This window comes from Cyprinodon variegatus, unplaced genomic scaffold, assembly GCF_000732505.1.
Source record: "Cyprinodon variegatus isolate N-32 unplaced genomic scaffold, C_variegatus-1.0 Scaffold286, whole genome shotgun sequence".
Lineage (NCBI taxonomy): Eukaryota > Metazoa > Chordata > Actinopteri > Cyprinodontiformes > Cyprinodontidae > Cyprinodon > Cyprinodon variegatus.
In genome coordinates this window covers 586,240-611,000 of record NW_015150739.1, presented here as the reverse complement: position 1 = coordinate 611,000, position 24,761 = coordinate 586,240, and the positions used below count along the sequence as shown (strand labels likewise).

The 24,761-nt window shown below is 35.8% G+C and overlaps 1 protein-coding gene across 1 annotated transcript; it reads left to right on the top strand.

Annotated features, from left to right (window-relative positions):
• Positions 1-11,186: 11,186 nt before the first annotated feature.
• On the top strand, positions 11,187-24,418 carry LOC107090246 (probable G-protein coupled receptor 142). Its single transcript, XM_015383518.1, has 3 exons — positions 11,187-11,325; positions 20,876-21,030; positions 22,536-24,418. Exons 2-3 carry the CDS (start codon positions 20,892-20,894, stop codon positions 23,477-23,479), a joined length of 1,083 nt encoding a protein of 360 aa, XP_015239004.1. The 5' UTR covers positions 11,187-11,325; positions 20,876-20,891; the 3' UTR covers positions 23,480-24,418.
• The last annotated feature ends 343 nt before the right edge of the window (positions 24,419-24,761 follow it).

Sequence of the window (24,761 nt, the reverse complement as noted above, 5' to 3'; positions counted from 1 at the left end):
ATCAACCTATTGAACTGTTTGGTTAATGAAGCACAAAAAAAAAAAAAGCAAAAAAAAAAAAAAAAAAGACCAACGGGCAGTGGTACCCAGGATAAATTACAAACACAGAACAGAAAACAAAGAGGCATGTCAACAAAGATAAATAATCTTAACAGCTAATAAATCATCACCTCATCCTGGATTAAAAAATATTGGAGTAAATGTGTTTTAAAATGAATGCAAAGTGAGAAAATAATTCCAAATAACAGACAAAATGCTAAGCTTTTCATTAATTAAAAGAAACAAAATAAAAATAAAAAGTTTTATCACTGTTAATCTTAAATTATGGGCGTGGAACCACTATAATAATCAGGAAGCAGCAGAGGTTCCTGCTGCCCTTCAGAGTTAGAGTCAAAGGGTTCTGCTGAATTGGGCTCTGCATTAAGGCCAAACAACTCTTCATTTCAGATGATGTTGTTACAAAACTCTGGTGGTTTATTAAATACATCTTTCATTGCTATGGGCTTTTCTATTCCAACTCTTAGAAACAACCAGAAATAATTCTTTCATCTTGGTTGACTTAATAAATGAACAAAAGCAAAAACTAATGCTCACTTATCCCTGATCCGAGTCTAAGATGGAACTTTTTGCTCTCGGGTTTTTCTTTAGTCATTGCACCACCTCTCCTGAATTTTCTGTGATGAATGGAGCCATCTTGAATGTTTCTACCCTTGGCTTTTCAACACAATAGTGAACCCCAAATAATTGTGAAATGAGTTCACCTTATTTCCCACATTAAACAAACTTGCCTTTCTAATGATTTCTGATTAATTTCTACCCTTACATTTTGCAGCCAAACCCCTGTGTGCCCCAATTTAACAAATTAACCAAACTCTTGATTTTATAGTGTCGCTCACACCGATGATGACCAATTAGTAAGTGTCCATTAATTGATGTCTGCTTATTTGCCTCCTAATTGAAAGGAACACTATTAAGTTTTTCTTAAAATGGTGGCGATCCTTGGTAAAACTCTGGCTTGTATGAGATTCTGTAGAGTTATTGTCTAAATGACAATGTGATGTCTTCACATAGGATTACTGTAAAGGTAGATAAATAAAAAAGGAATAGTACCTGAAAATAGTAAGGCATCATTAGATGCATATATTTCTAAAAATACAAGAATACTTTTTGTGAGCGTTGGTAGATTTGTTCTCCTGTTCTTTAGTAAACATTCAGCATTGCTGACCTGCTTTAATATAATCATAGTTCAGGCCAGAACCTTTAGCTATCACACATTTTGTTTTGTGGGCTAAATCAGGTTATTGTCCAACAGAATGTCAAACATGAAGTAATTGGACCCTTGGTGCCATGACGCCTGGTCTCTCCGAAAGATTTGGTGCTTATCAGTGCCTGCTTTGAGACGAGTTTGTTTTGTTAGTTAGTTTAGAACAGGGCAGACAGAGTGATCCCTGTTTGTTTTCAATCTTAGGAAAACTTTTCAATTTTTATTTTTCATTTTTTTGGGGGTGGGGGCAGGAATCCCATCCATCATTGAATTCATTTTAGATTAATGTGGACACTTAATTTCTGAGAAAAGTGCCTCCATGACTGTTTTCACTAATCTCCTTTTTTAAGTGAATTCAATCAGGGGCGATAATTTATTTTCCATTTCACATGAGAAAAACAAGAAAGTCTTAATTATGAGTTTTAAATATAAAACAAAACAGTTATAAGGCATTTGCATTTGTTTGCTTCTTTACTCAACTAATTATCGGGAATTCCTTTTAACTAAGAACTGATTTAGTTTTTTTCTTTTGTTGTTTTATTTTCAACTTTTTCTACGTTGAACTCTCACATTAATCTGGTTACTTTCATATTGGATGCTGGTTCTTCATGTACTTATGTATGTCAGTGTGTTCACCCAGTTCTGCCAATGAACGTGACAGTTTGTCAAATGCAATTTATTCCCAGCTCCAGGCTACAAAACACTTCATCAGGAAGGACACAGATATATACCGGTACAATCAATATTGTTTCAATGTCATTCCCATTCAGTTCAGCAACATTCTACATGAAACCGGTGAAAGGAGGAGCAGTATTTGGCTCATTTCTGCTTGTGTTTTTTACGGTTTAAAGTGTGTCTGGGTTCATATAGCTGCCTTCATTGATCAAAACCCTTTAATCCTCTTTTTTCATCATCTGGGTTCGTGGGTGTCTCACAAGTTTAATGTTAAAATACTTGACTGAACCAGATTTAATCTTAGTCCTTTTTTGTTGATTTAAAAGTATCATGATATTAAAGGATTGTGTATTTTTGACAGATACTCCAAAGTCGGAAGCCTGGCAAAACCGAATCTGAAAGGAAGGAAGGACATAAGGTAGAAAGTGAGGTTGCATTTTAAGAAGAAAAGACTAAATGAAAAGAAGAACACAAGCAAGAATACAAGGAAAAACTGACGGATTCAGGTCATAATTTCATTACTAAAGGAAAAAATCTGTTGGTGGACTAGCAAGGCTTTCACCAACAATTTCCAGGCTGACTCCCCTCTATAAATTGTATTTACATGCTGTTGCCACTGGAGAGCAGTCTGACTGTATCTTGCAGACAGGGCCAATAAGGCAGACAACTATTTAACCCTTGCCTGGCCCGTTTAACTGCTTGACAGTTAATGTAATTTTCTAAAATGTTTAGTTTTCGGATCTTTTTAAACCACAATTGTATTAAAAGTTAAATAACATATTTAATCTTTATTGGAGTATACCTTTTCAGCCTGGGAGCTTGAGGGTTCTGTGCAGTATCTTTGCTGTCCCTAGAACTGCACTCTTCTGGACTGGTTTGATGTATTTCTAGGGATCTGCTGTAACCACTCCTGCAGTTTGGTGGTCACTGCCCCGAGGGCCCAAATGACCTCGGGTACCACTGATGCCTTGACCTTCCAGGTTTTCTCCAGCTCTTCTCTGAGCCCTCTGAGCCCCTGGTTTCTCTAGTTTTTCATGTTCTTTTTTCCTGATGTTGCAGTCACTTGGTATTCCTATGTCAACCACAACAGCTTCCCTCTGCTTTTTGTCTGTCACCACAATGTCTGGTTAGTTTTCCATTACCATTCAGTCCCTCTGTATCTGGAAGTCCCACAGGATCTTGGCTCTGTTGTTCTCTACCACCTTTGGAGGTGTTTCCCACTTTGACCTTGGGGTTTGTAGCCCATGATCTGCACAGATGTTCCTCTACAATATTCCAGCCACTTGGTTATGGCACTCCATGTAAGCTTTCCCTGCCAGCAGCTTACACAGTTATGTGCTGGATTGTCTCAGGGGCCTCTTTGCACAGTCTGCACCTGGGGTCTTGTCTGGTTTGGTAGATCTGGGCATCTATTGCTCTGGTGCTCAAAGCCTGCTCCTGTGCAGCCATGATTAGTGCCTCTGTGCTGTCCTTCAGTCAGCACAGAGGCAGCTAAACATCCTAGCCTTATGTGAAAAAGTAAAACCCATTGCTGATATTAAATCAACTGGGATTAGCTACATTTTTGGGAGTGTTGTGATCACTTTTGATCACTATCCCTAAACTCAATAACTGAAAGACCTTCAGAATCAGAAGTTACATTAACTGCACCTGTTAAAGAACAAGAAGCAAACTGAAGGATCTCAAAAACACCTCATGATGTTCTGATCTAAAACAACAAATTCAAGGAGTGATGGAAAAAAAAATCTATATTTAGTCTGGAAACGTTTACAAAGCCATTTCTAAGGCTTTGGGGAACCAGCGTATCACAGTCAGAGCCATTATTAATGAAACAACTTATTTCCGACAATTTGACAAACAACTATAAATGAATCAACCAAATACACACTAGAGAGAGTATTTAACATCAATCAAACCAAACACCAATTTCCAAACTAACTAAATTCACTTCCCCAAAGTTCATGTATTTTATGGTTTTTAATGTTAGAACTGCAATAGTGCCCAAAACAGAGCTGCAAGGTTGGTTTTACATTGTTCCATGAGAACAAACACTATCAGTATGCACCATCAACTTTCTTGGTTTAAGTACAATGACAACAAACTGAACAAAGATTAAAATAAAAAAAATTTGTAATTTAAATTAGTGCATAAGATAAGTATTTCACCGACCAAAGATCGGCTCTAAAAAGTGAGCAGGAACACTTGCTCACTTTTTCCTAACAAAAAAAAAAATACAATAAATTAACTTCCCTATTTATTCAAAGCATTCAAATACTTACTATGTACAAGGGTGTAAAACACACCTTTTCTCAGAATCATAAACATAAAGAAAAAGCAAGAGGAAAACATAAATGTCGGTAAGGCATTTTCAGTATGATAGGTTTTTCATATGCAGAGCATGTAAAGTTAAAGTCTGATTGGAGATCATTTTGTTTTTGTCTCTTAAGATGCTCAGGTTACAGTGTGACATTGTTTGCTGCACATGGGGACAGTTTGGAGGGATGAGGCTATGGCAGGCTTCCAGGCTGAGGCTGACCTGTGAGATGAGTGCAGCTTTAGCATCACTTTATCCTAATGAAACACTTCAAGCTCTTCTTTTCCTTTCTTTCAGTCTTTTAACAGCTGCATCTCTTTTATGGCTTAATGTCAGTAAAGGCTGACTATAAATTAGCTGCAAACAGACATTGCAATATGAAACTGGTGGCATTAATCATACATCATTATACCCAGCTCTTTGGGGCTGTGAAACCTACGTAAGTTTCAAAATCTCCTTGAAAAATTGGTTGAAAACTAACCAGACATGTGTCCACAGGTGAATTGATCTGTTTCCTGGGGCCTGTTAACCTCATTTTACTGTAATTTTATGTTATTGGCATCTTATCTGTTTGTATCCACTCTGTTTTCTCCCGTAGTGTCTTCTTTAGTGTTCACTGTTCTTACATGCCTTTGGACAGCTGATGCAAATTAGCTGTAGTGCTAATTCTGGCATATTTACATTGATGCTTTAAGCTGATATGATGATAAATGATTTGCCTAATTCAAATAAATAAATAAAGGGTTGATTGTTAATAAATTGAATTGCCATGGGATCTTCTGCAGAATTGGGTCAAGAATGTAAGGTTTTATCAACGCTTGAATACAATATTGGTTATATACAAAACAGTCATTCATTGAACAAATATAGGAAAACAGTCTGCAGATTTACAATTGGAAAAACTGACTTTATGGAATGCTAAATGTCTTTAATACACCACAAATGTATTTAGATCTTTAGTTCACAGGGCTTTCTGAAGCTAGATTTAAGGTTTTCAAAAGTTAAAAAACAGATCGTTTTAATGTGTGTGTGGAGAAGACATGGGGAAATGAGAGCTGAGTTTACAACTAAATCGCTTGCTGGAGAGAAAGTGGAGCATAGAAGCTAAATGTCTAGGAGAGCATCTTGGAGTAGGACAGCTTACTGGAAAAAAGAGTTTTGGATTAACTTGAGAAAAATAAGACTCGAGGAAAGAAAATGATGAAAACCAAAAGTATCTGAAGAGTATAATGACAGAAGCAGAAGCGAGGCTTTGACAGTGAGGAAGAGCAGAGGTAATTCAGATCAGATCCTGATTACTGAGTGAGTGTGACGCATCGGGGCTCAACTCCTGCTTTAAAATCCCCAACTCTACCTTTCTAATCAGTAACTGAATCACACACACAAGCATTTTAGATTATGTTTTTTTAGATTATGCTCTATAGAGATACTAACAAAGTCCAAAATGAGCATCAGCCATAATTCATTCAGTTTATAAGGACACTTTAGTACCTACCTGATTTGATACAAAGGAATAAAAGTAGAAACTACGTTGCCGTGTGAACAAAGAGAGCCTCTCTCATTTTAAATAACCTTAGATTTAACCCTACCAGACACAGATCTGATGTGCTTTAAAATCTTATCTGTTTTAAAGCTACTAAACATGGGTGGTTCTAAACTGGGGCCAGCAGGGGTCAGTGCCCCTGTAGAACTGTTCCTTGCCTCTGTTTTGGTCCAGATAAAAAAGATATAATGCTATAATGATCAATTACTTATGATGATATATGGTGGCACAGACATTTTACCGGACTGGTTCTTAGGACCAATTTCCTTTTTTTATTTTTACAGTTCTATTTTTACTTTGATTTCAGATATAAGTTTTGCACTCTTAGCTTCAGCAGTACTGAAATGGCATCACGGGTTTCATGTGTTACATCAGTGTTAGATTAAGGGCCTGCAACCTGCAGGTCCAGAGCAGCTCTGTTGTGGTTGTTGTTTTTCCTTCTTTTTCTATTGCTCTATGCACGCCAATAAATAAATGAAAAAATACTTTTCAGGCCTGTTGAAACTATATATAATCTTGGTTAACATAGCTAACCTTCCATGGGGTCAGATTTATTGTATCGTGACAGATGTTAAATTACTAAATCTACCCAAACCAGGTATAGAAGGTTTTTTTTTATTCAGCCCAGATGTTTCTTTTTTTTTTTAAAGAAAATTAGAGGCTTTGTAAAGATGATAAAATAATGTGAGAACGATATTAATTAAAACCTTTTTTTTTGCTTAACATTTTATCAAAAATATTGAAAGCAATCATTTCCTATTTCAGTAAACACCAGCAAAATCTTTATAGGCAATTAAGGCCTTCCTATAATTACTGTAGTTTATATTGATTTTTTTGAAGATAAATAGGCTGATTCCAATATCTTTTTTTTGTTAATGGTCTGAGAAGGATTGTATTGACCAAGGCGAAAATCAATTTTTTTGGCATAAAACTAATAATTCCAGTCGACAAGAAAACACACTCACCACAGTTAAGCATGATGATGGCACCTAATGCTTTGTGTATGCTGGCAGAGTTAATAATTTATGTTTTGTTGAGCTCCTACAGATTTCTACTCAATTCTTTTTTAAAGCTAGTAGTCTGCATGTGTAAGCTGTTTAAAAAAGGATGATAAATTAGCTTTTATTAATTCCACATTATAACTGCATATGGGTTGTTTTAATGGCCATGTGGGTGATTTCTACTCTTATTCCTGCCTATAAAAGGAGAGTATCATAGCATAAACTTGTCTTTCTTCTCGCACCTGAATTGTCTGATTGATAGAGTTGTGTCTGTGCATTATCATCAGCTGCATGCTTCATTATTGGCTTGACTGACCCCTGCTGCAGGGTAAGGTCAGGGCTATTATACTGTAAGTCAGATAAACACTCAATGATTTGCAGTTTCAGGACTGGGGTCAGTCATGTTGGGTCAAATCAAGCTCACGTAGGGTTTGGGTTTGTAAATGGTCACTCAACACACTTTGGATGAATTAAGGCGGTCGGATCTGCCGGTTTGACGTTATGTTTTCTTTGGAGCTCTGCTATCGTCAACAGTTTGCACCCCTGAGACGTGCTTCCTTAAAGGGTTTAGTTAAATTAAGGAGACATTTGTCTTGCTCAAAACAACAAGTTGGCTCCCAGATCCACTGATGGTGCTGATTTGCTCCCCTGTAATTGTGTTAGTTTCAAATACAGCAAAGAATACGTGAGAGAAATTAGAAAGCTTCTGCTGCAGGCTGTCGCTCCCAGAGGACATTACAAACCACCATGTCCTCATTTCAGGGCAAATGACGTGTTTTTTTATGTATGTGCACACTGAATTTATAACATTAACAATTCACATCATTGTTTCTTCCTGTTCTTTATCAATGTTAAATTGTTTTTTTTGCACAAGTCACAGGTTTAGATGTTAAAACATCTGGAAATAGACGTTTATTTAAAACCATAAATGCTATTTGTTTGGAGCTGATGATGTCAGTGCCTACAAGATAATCATTAGGTCTACTTTAAATACTAAATATTAAAACAAAAAGCTTGCATACAGTACCATCATCCACTTTTATCAGAGCATCAGCCATTACAGATATTTATTTATACATTTTAGAGGTGCAGTATTTACTCCTAACATTTATAGTACACTGAAAAAAAAAAATACAACTGTTTTTGGCATTTACTGAATCATATTTAGTTACTTTAACACAAATGTTTTATGACCTACTCTGCAAACATGAAACAATTGTGTTAAAGTAAATAAATGATTAGGTAAATGCCAAATATGGTTGCATTATTTTTTCAGTTAACCCTTACATGGTTTTGGTTGACTGTGATCCTTTATGCTCCACATGTCATCATCTGAATTTAAAACATTATCTCAATCTACTTTTACCTTCATTTTTTTCGTGTCACATTCATACGAGACAAACTTCCCGCTCAGACAGCCTGTGATTTAGTGCAGAACCAAGCTTAAAGCTGAAAAGCCCTTAGGAAAATTCAATCTGATTTCCCTTGGAAAAAACGTTTCTGTTTCACAGCCAAAGTTATTTTTCACTGCAGATGGCAGAAAGTCTCAGAGCATCTCCTTGATGATTTATAGCATTTCATGGAAAAAGGGTCTCTGTCAGTTTTTTATTGTACTGTCCTTCTAGACATGTTTTAAAACTGTAAACTGCACCTCAGAGGACTCAGTTTATCTCTTTTCTATGAAAACTGTTATCATATACCTCATTTACTCATCTGCATTCACTTTGATCATGAAGATATGTCCTCTTTATATGAAATGTTAGCATAATCACAGCATTTGACAGGTTAACGTGTATTATCAGCCTTTGATGAAATGTAAACCCAAGCTGAAGGAGACGTCTCCTGCAGGACAGGAAACTAATCACTTGTGACAAGTAGATGAGCTTTCCTCATCTTTTATTTCAAATATCTTATCTGTTTACTCTGAAAGATGCAAAATGTATAGTTTATTATTCATTCGGCTATTTATTAGAAAATGAATTGAACAGAAGATGACACTACAGTTACATGCTGTAAAGATGTTAAACATTTCAGTCACAAATGACACCTGAATCACTAACCGTCGGCAAAATACATATCCCAAAATTATATATCTTGTTATTGATAATAATATTTTCCCTTTATCTGTATTAAAAACAGCCATAAACAGTGGAACAAAGAATATAATGTTAAGCTTGATATTTTGCTGTGCTCTTTCTGATGCCTCCAAGTAATTTTAATGATGCCACAATAATCCAGTTACTTTAGTATGCATAACATTTATTTTTATAGTCTGACCTTTCTATGTCTGCCTGCTAAGATGCTTTTTTGTCACTGCATGGAGTTTTCTAAAGGCTACCATTTGGTATTTTATTTTAAACTTCTGGATTTGTGTGGCTTCTTAAGATTTTTGATTCTGCCTGTGAAATAATACAAATTTATTAACTGATTTATTTATTCAACAGGGTAATACATATGAAAAAGTGCACTTGCACTTTACTATCAACCCAGAATTCATCTACCTGCGTCCCAAGACCCTAAATGCAGTGTGTAATTAATCGCTGGAGTTGGAGCGGGACTGATGTTGAGAAAGTTATGATGATAATAATAATTATTAAATCTGTGAGAAACGTTTAATGCTGTGATGCATAAAATTCCACCACGGATCAGGGAAGTTTGATAATCCCAAGAAGAAAAGGACAAGATTGGATTAAGATGTTCTCTCTATCGCTCAACGGTTTATAAATTTTTTAAAATTCAACTTGACTATGTAGTGGAGCACTGTTTCTTAAAAGATTATCAGAATATACTGGCTACAGAAACTCCTTTGAACTCAAAGGAATAGTAATTATTATCTATAAAAATTATGAATTTATACATTCCACAAAACTTTCTATTATAATTCTATAATTCTACAACTTCAATCAAGAGTGAATCAAATTGTTTCTCTATTGAAACAGGGATTAAATATCAAGAACATAAATATTAGCTCATAGATTCACCATGTGGAAAACAATGGGATCCGTTACAAAGACCTGTTTTTTATTAAATTATTTGGATAAGTGGATTTTCAACATCTGTTTCAAGGGTAAAAAAAACAGACAAAAATCGTAGAAAACTTTGATTTCTTTGTAACTTTTAATTAGCAGATTTGTGTGAGGAAAATTTGGGATATGCCAACATTCATTGGAAAGGCTTATCACCTGCATTGGGTATAATTACACAGACATGTCGTTTAGAGGAGGGTTTGCTCTTGATGTGTTGCTCTGACTGACATTGCTGTTTTGGACAGGGCATGCTGTGCTGAACAAATATGCAAAATGCTGAGCTCAAGAAAATGTTATTAATGGAGAAAAAAGCATGAGATGATCTGGATATGGAGCATGGACAGCAACAAGCCTGGAGATCGGCATGGGAATGAACTGAACAATCCAACAGGAGCTTCCAAATCAGAAGCAACAGGTCAGTGGCATTAAGACAAATTTTGTTCAGAGACACAGCTGAAGTAACTGGAACGCAGAGTGGCAGAGAGCAGGGAATGAATGGAGGGAGACTAATAAACATGAATGAAGCTAAACAGAAGTATATGAAAATTAAATATATGTATATATATGAAAAACAAACTTCAAATCAAGAAAGAAGGAGGGGACACAATATGAATATATTTACCATCCAAACCAACTCAGTGGAAAACTAAAAGAGCCCTAAACAATGGCAGTCTGAGGTCTTTAGAAAGAAAGTTTTTACAGTTTAGGGGTCTGGCAAGCGTTTAAAGAATAACATTGGCAATTTCCTTATACAAAAAAAAATGTGTGGAGATGGAGGACATTAAAAATCACTTCTAACCTGTCCTTTGCTAACTGCCAAAGCAAGTTAGACATGGATATGTGACCCATAGAGCAGATCACAAGATCCCAAAAGTAGTCTCCAAAAAGCCCTAACCTGTCATCATCAGACTTGATAAAATGAGCAATCATTGGTGAGATAAATTCACATTTGGATTGTTCTTTGCTTATAATGATAATGAGTAATCAGAATACAAATAAGAAAAAAAAAATACCTCTGCCAATAGAACTCCATAAACATCTCAGATTACCACAAGTCAGACCTCCGCAGGATTACATAATTCTACTGGCTGCAGTTAGATTGGAAGCTGGCAGCAGGGTTAGTTTGACAGCTTTTAACTTTATTTATTTTGTCACTTTGCCGGCTTAAAAAAAAATGGAGATTAAATCTCCATCAGCCCCCTAAACATTAAAAATGATCACCTTATATCCCCTGTCACAGTCAGTTTGGTTTACCTTCATTTCCTCCACTATATCCCCTCCTTCTTCACACATCAGTCTCCTCCCCCTCTACCTCCTTTCTGCCTTCTCCCTTAGTTCGGTTTTTGCAGAGATCCACCGGCTGCCTGGACCTCTCTGCTCCTCCTCATCCTCCTCACTGGTCGTCCAAATGGGATTCTGCAGGAACCTTTGAGGGGGAGCAGCACTGAACTGGCCCAGTCTGATATAACAGGAGAGAAACACCCTGAAAGCTGGATCTGAAGGTAAGATGGATGATTAAGAAGCAAAGTTTGTAATTCATGTGAGATTTTATTAATGGATATTTAAGATATTTATTTTTAAGTCTAACTAGGGCTGTTTGAATGAGTTTCAAGGACGTTTGGAGTCATAATTGTTTTAGGGAAGCAGATCTAAATTGTCTCATTTTTAATAGTTGATTTGAACCACCTTTTAATTTCACCCACAAATGTTTTATGAAACCAATTCATCATCATGTCTGGTCCCAGAATGTATTTCTGGATTCCCTCTTCTTTAAAGTTCTTACCGCAGGTCAGAATTTTAGCCTCCAACTCTGTAACCAATCTGCACAAAAATTTCTCCCACTATCATCTGTCAGCGGCTCATTTTCTCCAGAGTTTTTCTTCTGTGAATTAAACATCCATAGGCAAATATTTTACTCTTCTCCAAAACACATAAAGGCATGGTTCCTTCGGCTGGGTGAAACACTGATCCTTCTCCTGTGCAGTGATGTTGTTAGCACTCTTTTTGTCCTGAAGCGCTGTTGATGAATAATTGAAAAACATGCAGACAGTGTTTGGTTCACAGTTTTGTGCTCCGAGCCCCCTGCAGTGCTGCATCCTAAAAGCCTGCAGCTTCATCTTAGTCTTGAGAAAATTTTTCTTTTTTTCATCAAAAGCCATCCCACTGATCTATTGCTGCTGTTCTGACACTTGACTTGTAAGGATGATTCTGATGAGACTTTGAATAGTTTTATTTCCTCTCTGCAAAACATCTGTCACTGTCTGAAAGATGATTTAGTAACATTTTAAGTGAGAAGAGTTTATGTCTTCTTCCAGAATCCAGAGGACTTGCGGAGGTGAAGGTGTCAGGGAAGTGTGATAGATAAAGGAGTTTTGGAACTTTTTTTTTTTTTGGCCAGCCCTGCAGGATGTCTGCAGGGTTATTGATCACTAAGAGTGTTTGCAGGTCTTTTGTCTCATTTTTAGCCAGCAGTATTATGACCTTCTTCTTCATAGCTATCATCTTTCTCATTGCTGGTCCTGAGCCGATGCACACGGGGGGAAACAGATCAGGTGACTTAACAAACTGATAATTTGGCTTGTGTTCAAATTCAGCTGAAACAGTAGAAACTAGGCTTTACAGTCTCTGATAACGAGATGTTAATATCACATAATGTGTTTTTTCTGATTACAAGTCACAGCAATGTTAGGTTAATAATGAACAATTAATATGTTTAATTTGATTATTTAGAGATGTCAGCTCCACTGACCTTCATCCCTTTTTACATTTTTTTGCATAAAACAATAAGAAACCTAATTATATTTTTTTTGCATTTTTGTAAAGCGGAAGAAGTTAAGACATATTTAAGAAAAATAAAGGATTCTGAAAGGTTTAGGGCTAAATTGATGTTTACCCTCTTTACCCCTGAATGAAATCACTGGTAGAACAAGCAAGAAGGGCATTAATTGTATGCTACTATGGGCTTAGGTTACCAGCTGGCCTACTGACCACTTTTCCTTACTTTGCTACTATCTCTTACATCTTTTCTCTTACATTTTTTTTTTTTTTTTTTTACCTATCTTATTATCCTCTGGTTAGCTGATCTGTTTCTGTCACTAACCTTATTTTCTGTCTCTCTCCAGATAAAAGTCTTAGCACCATCTTTCTGGTCTTACACTCTGTCCCTACCCAGAACAAAGAACCTGAAGCCTATTTACTTGTTCTGTACTTTTGGACATACATATTATTACTTGCTTAAAACTTATGTTTAGCTATGCTCCTGCTCTGAATAAAATCAATCAAAGGGTAGCTGCTGTATTATAATACAAAGTATGTTGGTAGAAGTGCCTCGTATTTTTTGTGGATCTTCTGTCCTCTCCAACCACTAGTTTGTCACTGCAGATGGTTGCTTAAGCAAAGCTTAGTTTTACTGAAGGATTGCAGTAAGCTAATGGATCAATTGTAGTCCACTGTTGCTAGATGTTCAGTCAGAAGGGATTGCTGTAAAGTAACCTGGATTCCCTAGAGAACACTTTAAACTGAAAATAAACAGAAATTCTTAGCAGTGTTTGATATCTAGAATCTATATGATTGATCTTAAATCTATTAAATTTATATTTTTTCAGTCAACTTCATTTTGAAAAAAGAATGAACAGTAAACACGCATTAGATGCATTCTGGGCCAGTCAGACCAAAACTGAAATAAAAAAGAAATAACTATTTGTATATTTTTGACAAAAAATAACACATATCTAAATTAATCTCAAAACACAGTAGTGCTGGCATAATGCTTTGGAAAAAGTTTTCTTTAGCTGGGAAATAAAAACTAGTCAAAGCTAATGCTATATTACAAGAAAACAGCAAAAAATTTCAGTGACTAGATGTGTAAATGTGTTAAAGACCATATATAATATATTCATTTTCACAAATAAACTGTCATTTTCTATCAGCTTCCCAGTGCAACTATGTAGTTGGTCTGCATTATATTTGGGGGAAGGTGACAAAATGTGAAGAAATAAAAGTGCTAAAACATTTTCATTAAACTGTATGAACAAACTATATAAAAATAAAAGTAGGAGGCAGAATGAAGTTGATTCACTTTAAATAAATAAAAAAATGCATGAGATGATTCAATGTATTTTGAGTGTTTAACTAATATTGACTTAAACATCAACGTCGGCTTTGACTGTACAGGGAAACAAAATCAGCACTAGTAAACTGGGCGAAAAGTTCAGAGATATTATGCAAAATTGTGATTGTCGTGGACTGTTTGTAAGGCTGCAGTTCACATGTTTCTGTGGCGCCTTGTCTAAAACGTTGCTCACTCCAGAAATGATATATCCCTGCAAACGCTCAGTCCACCTCCTGTGGGAGCATGTGTGTACCTATTAATACTGTACAGGACATCTTATCTTAGCGCTCTCTCGCTATTAGATAAAGAAATATGAGAAGGTTTTTATCGATAAACAAACTGCTTAAAAAAGCAAGAAAATGAAACAACTAAGCTCTTGTTTCCTCCAAAAGTTCCGTGGTGTGGTAGCTATTTATGGTTCAGCGGATTGAAGTCTCTGTGAAAGTTCAGTCTTGACAAAACAGTCACTGAAAATTGTGTTCTGGAGCTTTTGGTCAGATACATGTCATGTAAACATCTCAGTGTGTCTTTGTCCTTTCCTCCAGACTCTGCTAATGTTTTCTGACATAACTTTTTTCCCTAGAAAGTTGTCTTCTAAAAGCTGAGTTAACATAATTAGTGCTTGACAAAACAAAGTTGGCAAAAATAACCACAAATCTCAGTTCATACATTTCCAGATATATAACAAGCTAGAATATGTTGGAATTATGTAACAAAACATATGGCAATGTTAAATAGCAAAGTCGGTTTCTCAAGCCACTTGTGACCTAATCTGGTGGAGAGCATCATATTTCCAGATGTATTGAGGCGATTTAATATAAACACAAGCTTTCTTTTTTATACATCAACGGCTACAAATCTTTAGCTGGGTGTTTTCTCTATGGTTTAAGTCTGTTTATTGGGAATTTTCACCATCTTCCAGAAGTGCATTTGTAGGATCAGATATTAATGTTGGCTGAGGAGGCCTGGCTCCTGTTTTAAACTCCCACTCATCCCAAATGAGTATTTTGTTTGGTTGAGGTGAGGACTTAATGTAGGTCCCTCAGGTTGTTCCATACCATGCTTCCTTATCCATGTATTTTTCAATGTTGCGTTGTGGACTGGTGCCAAAACTGATAAAACAGGAAACGGGTAATCCTGAAACTTTTCCCGCAAAGTTAGCAGCATGTTCCTTTCCTTAGAACTAAGGGTCCAAATCCAACTCCTAACAAGTAGCCCAACATCAAAATATCAAAGTCTGCAGACTGCCCAACTCTTGCAAGAAAAAGAAGAGACAAAAGAAAAACAGTTTAAAACAAATGTACATCTCATTGGAACAGGAAGTGGCATTTAAATTTTAAAGCTTACTTGAATTATAATAACATTCATTGCCTCACACAGGCCTAGTAGGTCTGGGAAGACATGGTGGATGGTACATTGTTGTTTTTTTCCCTAGTTTTATCTAATACCCTGTCTAATCAACAAGCAAAATTTCCCACAGGAACATTCAAAATCCCCTCCTCAACTAAAATATAGATAGAAAGAAGGAAAATCCTTCTCTCAGCTTTTAAGTCTTTTAGTACAGTTTGGAATTTTATGTAGGATGCAGTCAGCACAAAATAAATTAGATGCAGAAAACAGTTTTAAAAAAGTATAGTTCTGCTCAGTGTCCAACATTAAACCTAATTCTGTAAATTGAGGAAGAACACTTAAACAACAAAATAGAGAAAAGCTAGGCAAAAACTTGGTGCCAATGCATAAATGTGCTGCAAACACAAAATTGATCGTAACAAAAACACATGTAAAAGAAAAATTATGCAAGAAAGAAAAAAATCTGAAAGTTAGGAAAAGCTGCAAACTAACTCCACACAATGGAAGTCCTCCAAGGACCCGGTTTTTCTGGACTGGGTCCTTCGAGGTCCATGAAAATAAGGAGGCCGGAAGAGTTTTGGTTATGGATTCAAGTAGGTCCATTCTTCTCTGGCTTTCACCACCCGGCTCTATCGCCTAGCAACAATTACAGCAGACACAAAAAGCAGGCAAAGAATGGATAGAGCTCTTCTGGGTGCTAATAACATTTTTGAAAAATGTCAGCAGTAATACTGTCATCAAAAATATCAGATTTGTAGTCCCCACAATGCAGAGATAGCTGCAGCTTAAATGTCAGCCAAAGCCACTTGGACAGCGACAGGTAAAACCTTTCTATAAACTAAATGTTACCCAACACATATCCTACTCAATAGCCATTTAAAACAGTAATTTTCATTAACTTCAGACAGAACTATTCCCATGCTGTAATATATCAAACTGCACTTATAAAATTCTCCATTGTTCGGCACCATTTACCTTTTTCCTCTGAGCACGGAGCAGCTGACTTGCTTGGATCTCCAATGAAACACAAGATACCCAAGGCTCCGTAGGATACACTAGACCTGTAATTCAACATGGTTAAAAAGAAGGCTGCATTTGTCGACCGCAGAACGTCGCGTCTTCCAATCCGAACAGGGCACAGCAGCCGTAATTGGCCAATGAATCTGGCCTTCAGAGGACACAGCCACTGCATTCAAACTCAGCACATATTTAAAAAAGAAGAACTTACATTTTCCTTCTTCCCTTCAAATTTGGTGCAGTATGACATCTCCTTTATGTCTTTACTAAGGTCTGGTCTCAAATGAATTGAGGGCCGATTCCCCCTAGTGATCTGGAGCACTCCCGTTATGCAAAACAAATTTTTTATTTTTCTAAACTTGCAGTTAATTTTGGGACACACAGTGTTTTTCCTCTCCATGTGATTTGTAAGTTACCTGGATTTTTCTGTTTGCAGTACTTTTGTATTTGCAGCTAGTTTATGTAATTGCAGAACGTTTGCACCTCTCGGCCAAAATAAACCTTAAAAGCAGACAGATAAATCAAGACTAATGCAGGATTAAGGTCCGATAGTTCTGCTCCAGATCGTGGGAAACTCATTTCAGACAGGCATGTAACCATCCTGTTCCTTCTAACCTGTTCTTCTTTTATACCATGAATCACATCATTTATCTTCACAACTGCAATTTGGTCTAAGCCCCTCTGCTGGTGCTAAGATAAAATAAAGCAGCAATCCACAGAGCAGTTGAGTGTTGCTCAGGTTTATTATCAGATTACTGCTACATGCAGTAAACGTGTCAGTCGTCCAAAGCTTGTCGGGGTTTCAGCACATAAACAACCTTTACAATGGCAGTAATTAAATACCACAAACTGCCTGTGGGAATGATTGCCCTACTCAGATTAACAGGAAGGTTTTATGAATGGGTCAACTCTGATGTGCTGTTTATGCAGGTTGTGTATCTAAAGATAGCTATGAAATGTCCAAAATTGTTGACATTAAATTACAAAATGAGTAAGGACAATTAGGGGAGCAGGTTGTGAACAGTGAAGGAAGGGTTAACAACGCTCAGGTGAAAAGGTCAAACGGAAAGACAGAGGTACTGTATACTGAGAAGCAGGAGGTTAGCAGGGTCAATGAGTCAGCCCATCTGTTGTTGTGAACCTGCAGGTTAATCGACTAAGAGCACAAACTGACACTGTTTATGTGTAAGACGGTTTGACTGTGCAAATGTTTTTCTGTGATCCTCCATAATCTACATTATATGCGCCAGCATTTCATCTGCAAATGAGAAGTTGTTTATGTCAGCTTATTTTAAAAGTATTCTTTTGCTGCAAAGATCAGTTTACTAAGGCTGCTAAATATATATTTAATGTTATTTTCAACCCCAATTAAGTTAAATATCTTATATTACCAATATTAAAAAGGATGTGAATTAAGGTGAAATGAAAACAAAAAATTGTGAGAAGACCACCATTAGTTATTTTTTGTGCTCATCTAAAATTAAGACCAGCATTATGTGTACCCCTAGCAAGTTTAAATCATTTTTATTTAAACAAGATTTTTTGATAGTAGAGCAAATGGAAGACATGCATTAACCAGAGATCATAAAAAAAACCCAAAGGTAAAATAAAGATTTTGCTTTTTTCTACATTGTCTTTTAAGGATGGCGTGTCGTCAAGGATTTATTCCCCTTCCAATAATCAATAAAACAATCTTTTAAGACATGAGAGCAATCAAATCATTTTTATAAGTGGTAAGCAGCTTTAGAGAGTTTGTCTTTTGTAATAAGCTCTACGTTTGTGAGTTTTGGAAAGTCTTCCTGCCAACACACAAATGTGTTCCTCTTTCTCTTGATTTAAGTCCTGATTCTAGTTTGACTCCATAAAACAATACTGCTTCAGTCAGAAGAAAGATTTTGGTTTTATTCAAAGGTTACTTTAAACCTACAGTATGCACAGATGCAATCAGTTGATTTAAAGTGTATATCATTAATCAAATCACTGAGGAAAACAAATAATATTGCTTAATTACTCACAGACCTTGTTTTAAGTCTTTATTTCTGTTATCTATGATTATTTTCCCTATTAAGCTAAATAGATTACACTAACTTATAAAATATATCTTGTTTATCTATTACATATGACTATCTTCAGTCTGACTGGAATAAAACAAAACTGTGCACAAACAGCGAAATGAAAAGGCAATGTTTTTGGTCAAATCATTTAGTTAGTTCTTATATTCAGAACCACTAAACAGATTAAATCATCTCCGAAAGAAGACATGCATCTTTATGTTGTTGAATATTTTCAAAATCACACAGTGCTTTGTGTTTATCTATTACCGTACATAGAAACCTAATAAAATAGATTGAAGTTTATAGTTGTGATTTAATAAAAGGTAAAAATGTATTGATGCTCATGCAAAATACACAGCATGTGCATTAAAAATACTAAAATTAAAAAGACAAAATCCATAATAAAATCAAAAATGGTCTTGCATGATAAATATTGTCAATAAATTTTGCCTGACTTTTCTTGCGAATTAGTACATCCAAATAAAGAACACAACATCTCACAGTTACTTCATTATGGTGGGCATTTCTACTTGAGTAAAAGTACAAAAAAAATTGAAGTCCCAATGAAGTACACAAGTAAGAGTAAAAAAATACTTGGTAAAAAGGCTACTGAAGTTCTGAGTTTTACAATTTAAAATGATGTAAATCAGAAAAACACAATATAAAGTTATGTTCACATTCAATTTTTTATAAGGACTTATAGAAAATAATGAATTCAAATTAAAAAAAAGCTTGAGAAAAAAATAGTTCAGGCAGAAGAAACCCTTCTCAGAATCCATTTCAGGATGAACTACCTCCACTGACAGTACAACGTTTTTACTGTATATTACTGTGATGACAATATGATGAAAGTAACAATTGTTAAAACTAACAACAAAACAAAAATTGTGTATAAAAGAGTCTATTTTCAGTGGAACTACAGCTGTCTGCCTGTATCTGCTGTATTTTAGGTTTAAATGTGCTTTTTCTTTTTTTTTTTCAGTGAAGTTAGTCACAGTGGGTAGAACAGCCAAATATGTTACTCAAGTACAGAAGTGTCAAAAGTATTTATGTTTATTACTCAAGTAGAAGAATAAATCCTACTGTTAAAAAAATATTTTTTCAAAGCTAGAGAATCAACTCCAGCTTTTTACTCTAGTAAAAGTCTAAAAGTACCAGTTTTAAAGCTACTTAAAGTATAAAAGTAAAAATAATGCAGATAAAAAGTAAGGACAGATGCTTTAAACCTCATACTGGTTATAGCGCTACTCTATCAAAGGAACATTTTTCCACAAATCTGGATCATAACTTCCTTATACCTAATTTTCTTAGTTTTATAACTATGGCAATAGTATGAAATGTAACTTTGCATCATCTTGAACAACATTTTATTTTGGTATGTGTCAAATAACAAGTCAGTGCAACACCGAGTCCAACCACAAGGAAATTGTCTGGATGAAAATAATTATTTCGAGGTTTTTATTTCTTTTAAATACCAACAGAGCATACCGAAAATGAGCTTACCTGAAACAAAACTAAAGAGTCTATTTTTTAAATGTAAGAAGTAGAAAGTCAAGACAATTGCAAAAAACATAAGGAGTTGAAATAAGAAGTTGTATAAAAATAATTACTCCAGTAAAGTATAGATAGCCAAAATATCTATTTAAGTAAAGCAATAAAGTATTTGTTTTACTTAACACCTCTGCTCAAGTAGGAGTAGTGATGCTGATAGTAATATTACATAGTAATGTTACTTAAGTAAAAGTAATACGTATGATGCAGTGAAACTTCTCCTAAAAATACATTTTTATCAAAAAGTTATTCCAGTAAATGTAACTAAGTAAATATAATTATTTATTACCCACCTCCGGTTTTAAAGGGAAACGCCGTTTTTTTTAACATTGGGCTCTTGATTCCACGGATGATGTCATACACGCACCGCTTCGTTTTTAAAAGATATAAATATAAAAAATATAACCGCGGATGTCTGGGGAACAGTGATTCGCCTACATGTTATGAATGCTGGCGTACCATAAAGAATAAATTATGAACAGTTTAGTTTGTGTCTTCAAGACGATTGCCCATAGGAAGATGTTACTTGGATATAACCTAACGGAATATCTTCAGAACAGCTCCAAATGACACAAAACTCATATGGGTGAGTAGAACATGATGTAATAACGTTTATTCAAGGGCCCAATTTAAAAAAAAATGGCATTCCCCTTTAAGGCTGTTTGTCGGCTCAGAAGTGTCAGAGCACTAGATCACTAAAACCAGGCATTTAAGTGTTGTTGGGCTGTCTTGCTTTACAAGCTCAAAAACAAAACAGACTCACACATTTTTACCAGCTCTGAAATGCATTCTTACTCACAGGAGACATGGATCATTAAATTCAAAATGTTCAAAAGCAAGAGTTTCCAGCAGACAGTTCCCATTAAATCTGCTTCTTTTAGAAACTATAGCTCAATTTTCTGCTTTTTCTACTGTTCCACAATTACTTGTGAGTTAGTTTTCTTATTTTTTGTCATTTTTATTTTTCAGAGGAACCACTGAGGCCATGATCGACTGGCCCAATGTGACAGAGTCCAGCTATGAAGAGCTGGGCCTGAAACCTGAGGAGCTGCAGAGATCCAAATGTGTCCTTGGCTTTATTCCTGTCATTTACTACAGCGTTCTGCTGTGTGTGGGAGTACCAGGTATACTCTTCCACTAGTTTACAACTCACTAAAGGCTAAACTAAATATAACCAAAGCAATCAATACAAAAATGAATTAGTGGTGCTAATGGGAGAGCTAGCTAATATAATATAATATAATATAATATAATATAATATAATATAATATAATATAATATAATATAATATAATATAATATAATATAATANTAATATAATATAATATAATATAATATAATATAATATAATATAATATAATATAATATAATATAATATAATATAATATAATATAATATAATATAATATAGCCACATGATGTGTGCTAATGCATTGATTTCCCTAGTTTACCCAAACCTCGATGATAATCTGAGAGTAACATTAATTATTTAGGCTATTGCATTTCCTTTATTTTGGTCACATAAAAAAAAAAAAAAATACATTTGTTTTGATCCAAAGGGGATTTTACAGTAGAGGTATTATCACATTTAGATGACTCCTAAATGAATTCACCTCATTAATTGTTCTTAAATGTAAATATATCTAGAGTTTAGGAAACTTTTAGTCAATCATAGGAAAAAAAGTCCTTGAGAAATGAAGTATACTTTAAGAAAATGTAAAATAAAGGTTAGAAATAAATATGAATCTGAGTTATTTAAAGCAGCACCGTATTATTTTTTGGTCAAATCATGTCAATATTGATTAACAGAAAGTACTATGCTAAGCATGTAAGTATGTTTCAAATTAAGCTTATGGTATTTTCCAGATAGTTTGAAATGAATTTATTTTCATAAAATGTTAAAAAATCTATTAAGTTAAATGTTAAAACTCTCAGTTGCTCATTACAGTTACGTAAATATGACCATATTTCATAAACGGATGATGAGATCAGCTGTTTATAGGACATTTTCATTGCTTTGTCAACATTGCAGTTATCTTAAATCTGTTATACAAATAAACCTGGACTGATTTCATTTTTTTCCAGTTGTGTTTTTCTTTGTAGAATATAAAACAATAAATTTATAAAAGCAGTTTTGCACAATATCATAGTGCAAAAAAAAATTAAAAAAAATAAAATACTTACAAGCTGCTTTACATCCTGCATGTATATCTTAAGGGTGTAACAGTCAATGACGTCCTGTTTCAGGTATTTGCTGCAGCATTTTTGGTGCAGTACAAATGCATTCTGCATTGTTGTAATTCTAAACCTATGATGGAGATTAAAAGAAAGGAATAATGTAGATATGCAAAGCTTTACGGGCTTTTAGTGCTCATTTTTTAAAATAAAATAATGAATATGCTTGAAGTTTGTACCAGTTAATACATTTCAATTGACTGAAGCGTTAAATTCTGATTTTTTTCAACTATATTGTTATGGCATATTTGAGTCTCTATGAAATATAAGTATTGTGTAAAAACTCTAAAATCTAACAAATGTTGAACTTCAGGCCTTGAAGACTGTTGATACTGTACTTCTACTCTATGGGTAAAATGATCTAATTCCTGCTTTTTTCTTTCTTTGTTTTTTCAGTAAACATCCTCACAGCAGTGGCTTTATGCAGGCTGGCGTCACGCACCAAGAAAGCTCTTTACTACTACCTCTTAGCAGTAACAGGCTCAGATATCCTTTCCCAGCTCTTTATCATCTTTGTCGGCTTCCTGCTAGAGACAGCTGTTTTCCACCGTGACGTCCCTACGGTCCTGTTGCACGTGGTCAGTGCTGCAGAGTTCGCTGCAAACCATGCCTCCATCTGGTCCACTGTACCTCTGACTGTGGACCGGTACGTAGCGCTGTGCCACCCATTGATCCACCGTCAGATCAGCTACCCGGCACGAGCCAGGAAGATCATCGCAGCTGTGCTGTTGTTGTCCCTCGCATCAGGTGTGCCTTTCTTCTGGTGGTCGGACGTTTGGAGGGACAGCCACCCTCCCACTGCCCTGGATGCCGTCCTCATATGGACACATGTGACCATCATCTACTTCCTCCCCTGCACCATCTTTTTGGTGCTAAACTCCTTAATAATCCATACACTGAGATTAAGGCAGAGGCAGCAGCCCTGCCAGGAGGAGCGTGGGCCTCCACGCCGATTAGGAAAAACTACCGCCATGCTGCTGGCCCTCACCTCTGTGTTTTCAGTTCTTTGGGCTCCCAGAACTGTTGTAGTCATCTACCACCTGTATGTGTCCTCAGTTCACCAGGACTGGCAGGTCCACCTTGCTTACGATTTGTCCAATATGCTGGCAATGCTCAACACAGCTGTAAATTTTTTCCTGTACTGCTTTGTCAGCAGGCCTTTCCGTAGCACCGTGCGGGACATCGTACTGCTCAAAGGAGGGCCACTGCACCCTCATGGGGCACTCCCTCAGCAGCAGGCCCCAACTAATGCCTCCATCTCCTCTCTGTACAGTGGGAACAAACGCTCGCAGCGGGACTCCACTCCCTTGTCTCCTCGCAGGAACAGAAAGCCCTCATGACCCCACCATTAAAACAAAACACACGTCCTCCCACGGCCCTAGTGCATTTTAAACTCCAGGGAGCAGCACTTTGTTCCAGGCATGACTATGGACAGCAGCCAATCATCCCAGCAGCTTTCTAACAGAGCTCCAAGCTGTTTTTTTGTTTTCTCTGATCTGGTGCTGTTTGTCACCGTAAATCAAACAAGAATGCTTTTTTTGTTTTTGCTCCAAGGAATTTAGAAAAAAAAAACAACAAAAAAAGGTCTCCATTTTTGGTTGAAATATGAATTTTTTCCCCAACTTATACAGTCAGACATCAAGGAGGGATGAAAATAAAAGTGTAAATCAAATGTTTGAGTGTAAATGTAATAACAATTAGTCTGCTGAGTAAATTCTGTTGTTTTGCGAGCCTAGAAAAAGTAAAAGAAAAAAAATATCGTGAATGTGGACCGATCCATTTATATGCCACAGATTTCAGCCAGCCGAGCAAAAACATTAAGCAAACACTCAGGACAAAATCTGCAGCTAGTTGAATCTGGAGTATTTTTGCTTTTTTTCATTAAATGCAGCCCATTGGACACTAAAATGAAAAGCTTGTTTATGAGGCAGGTGTTTCGACCCTGCTTTATAAACAAGCCCTAAATCTGCTGCTACATCAGCCTAACATGACTTCAGCTCTGGCGAAGCAAACTGCAGCTCCGCCGTGAATGTGTGTGCAAACACAAACAGATAACACAGTACATGCACCATCTCATTCATGCATGATCATGTGCACTCATATCCAGCTAGTACATTTCCACTTGCAGTGAATCAGTGAACCATTATGGAAGCTGCATCGGTTATTTACACAAACTACCTGAGACTGTATGATTTAAAATTTCATGTCACAGTTTTTATAAAGTGAGTTATTGTATAAGGTATGTTTTTTTATTCTTCATGCTGCACTATCTGTCAAGACAGAAGTAAATGTAGAATGTGTTTTTTTCTGTAACTTGTTTTTCTGTAATTTGACATTAAAAATACTATTTTATATGAACTGAAAACTTGATTCCTTGCCATCTTAAATGTCTGCTGTTATATAAATCTTGCAGTACCCATCAAGCAGTGATCATTTTTGTTATGAGATTCTCTTTGATAAATTTCATTCTATTTATTTTTGGCATGACATGATTTAATCCTGATTTCTCCATCAACCTTATAAATCAAGGTGATTATCCATCCATCCATCCATCCATCCATCCATCCATCCATCCATCCATCCATCCATCCATCCATCCATCCATCCATCCATCCATCCATC

What these genes read in the sequence shown, in the direction of transcription:
- LOC107090246 (XM_015383518.1), top strand. Translation starts at nt 20,892, where the DNA reads ATGATCGACTGGCCCAATGTGACAGAGTCCAGCTATGAAGAGCTGGGC. An exon ending in GCTGTGTGTGGGAGTACCAG is followed by an intron (nt 21,031 to 22,535) that starts GTATACTCTTCC and finishes TTGTTTTTTCAG; the next exon opens with TAAACATCCTCACAGCAGTG.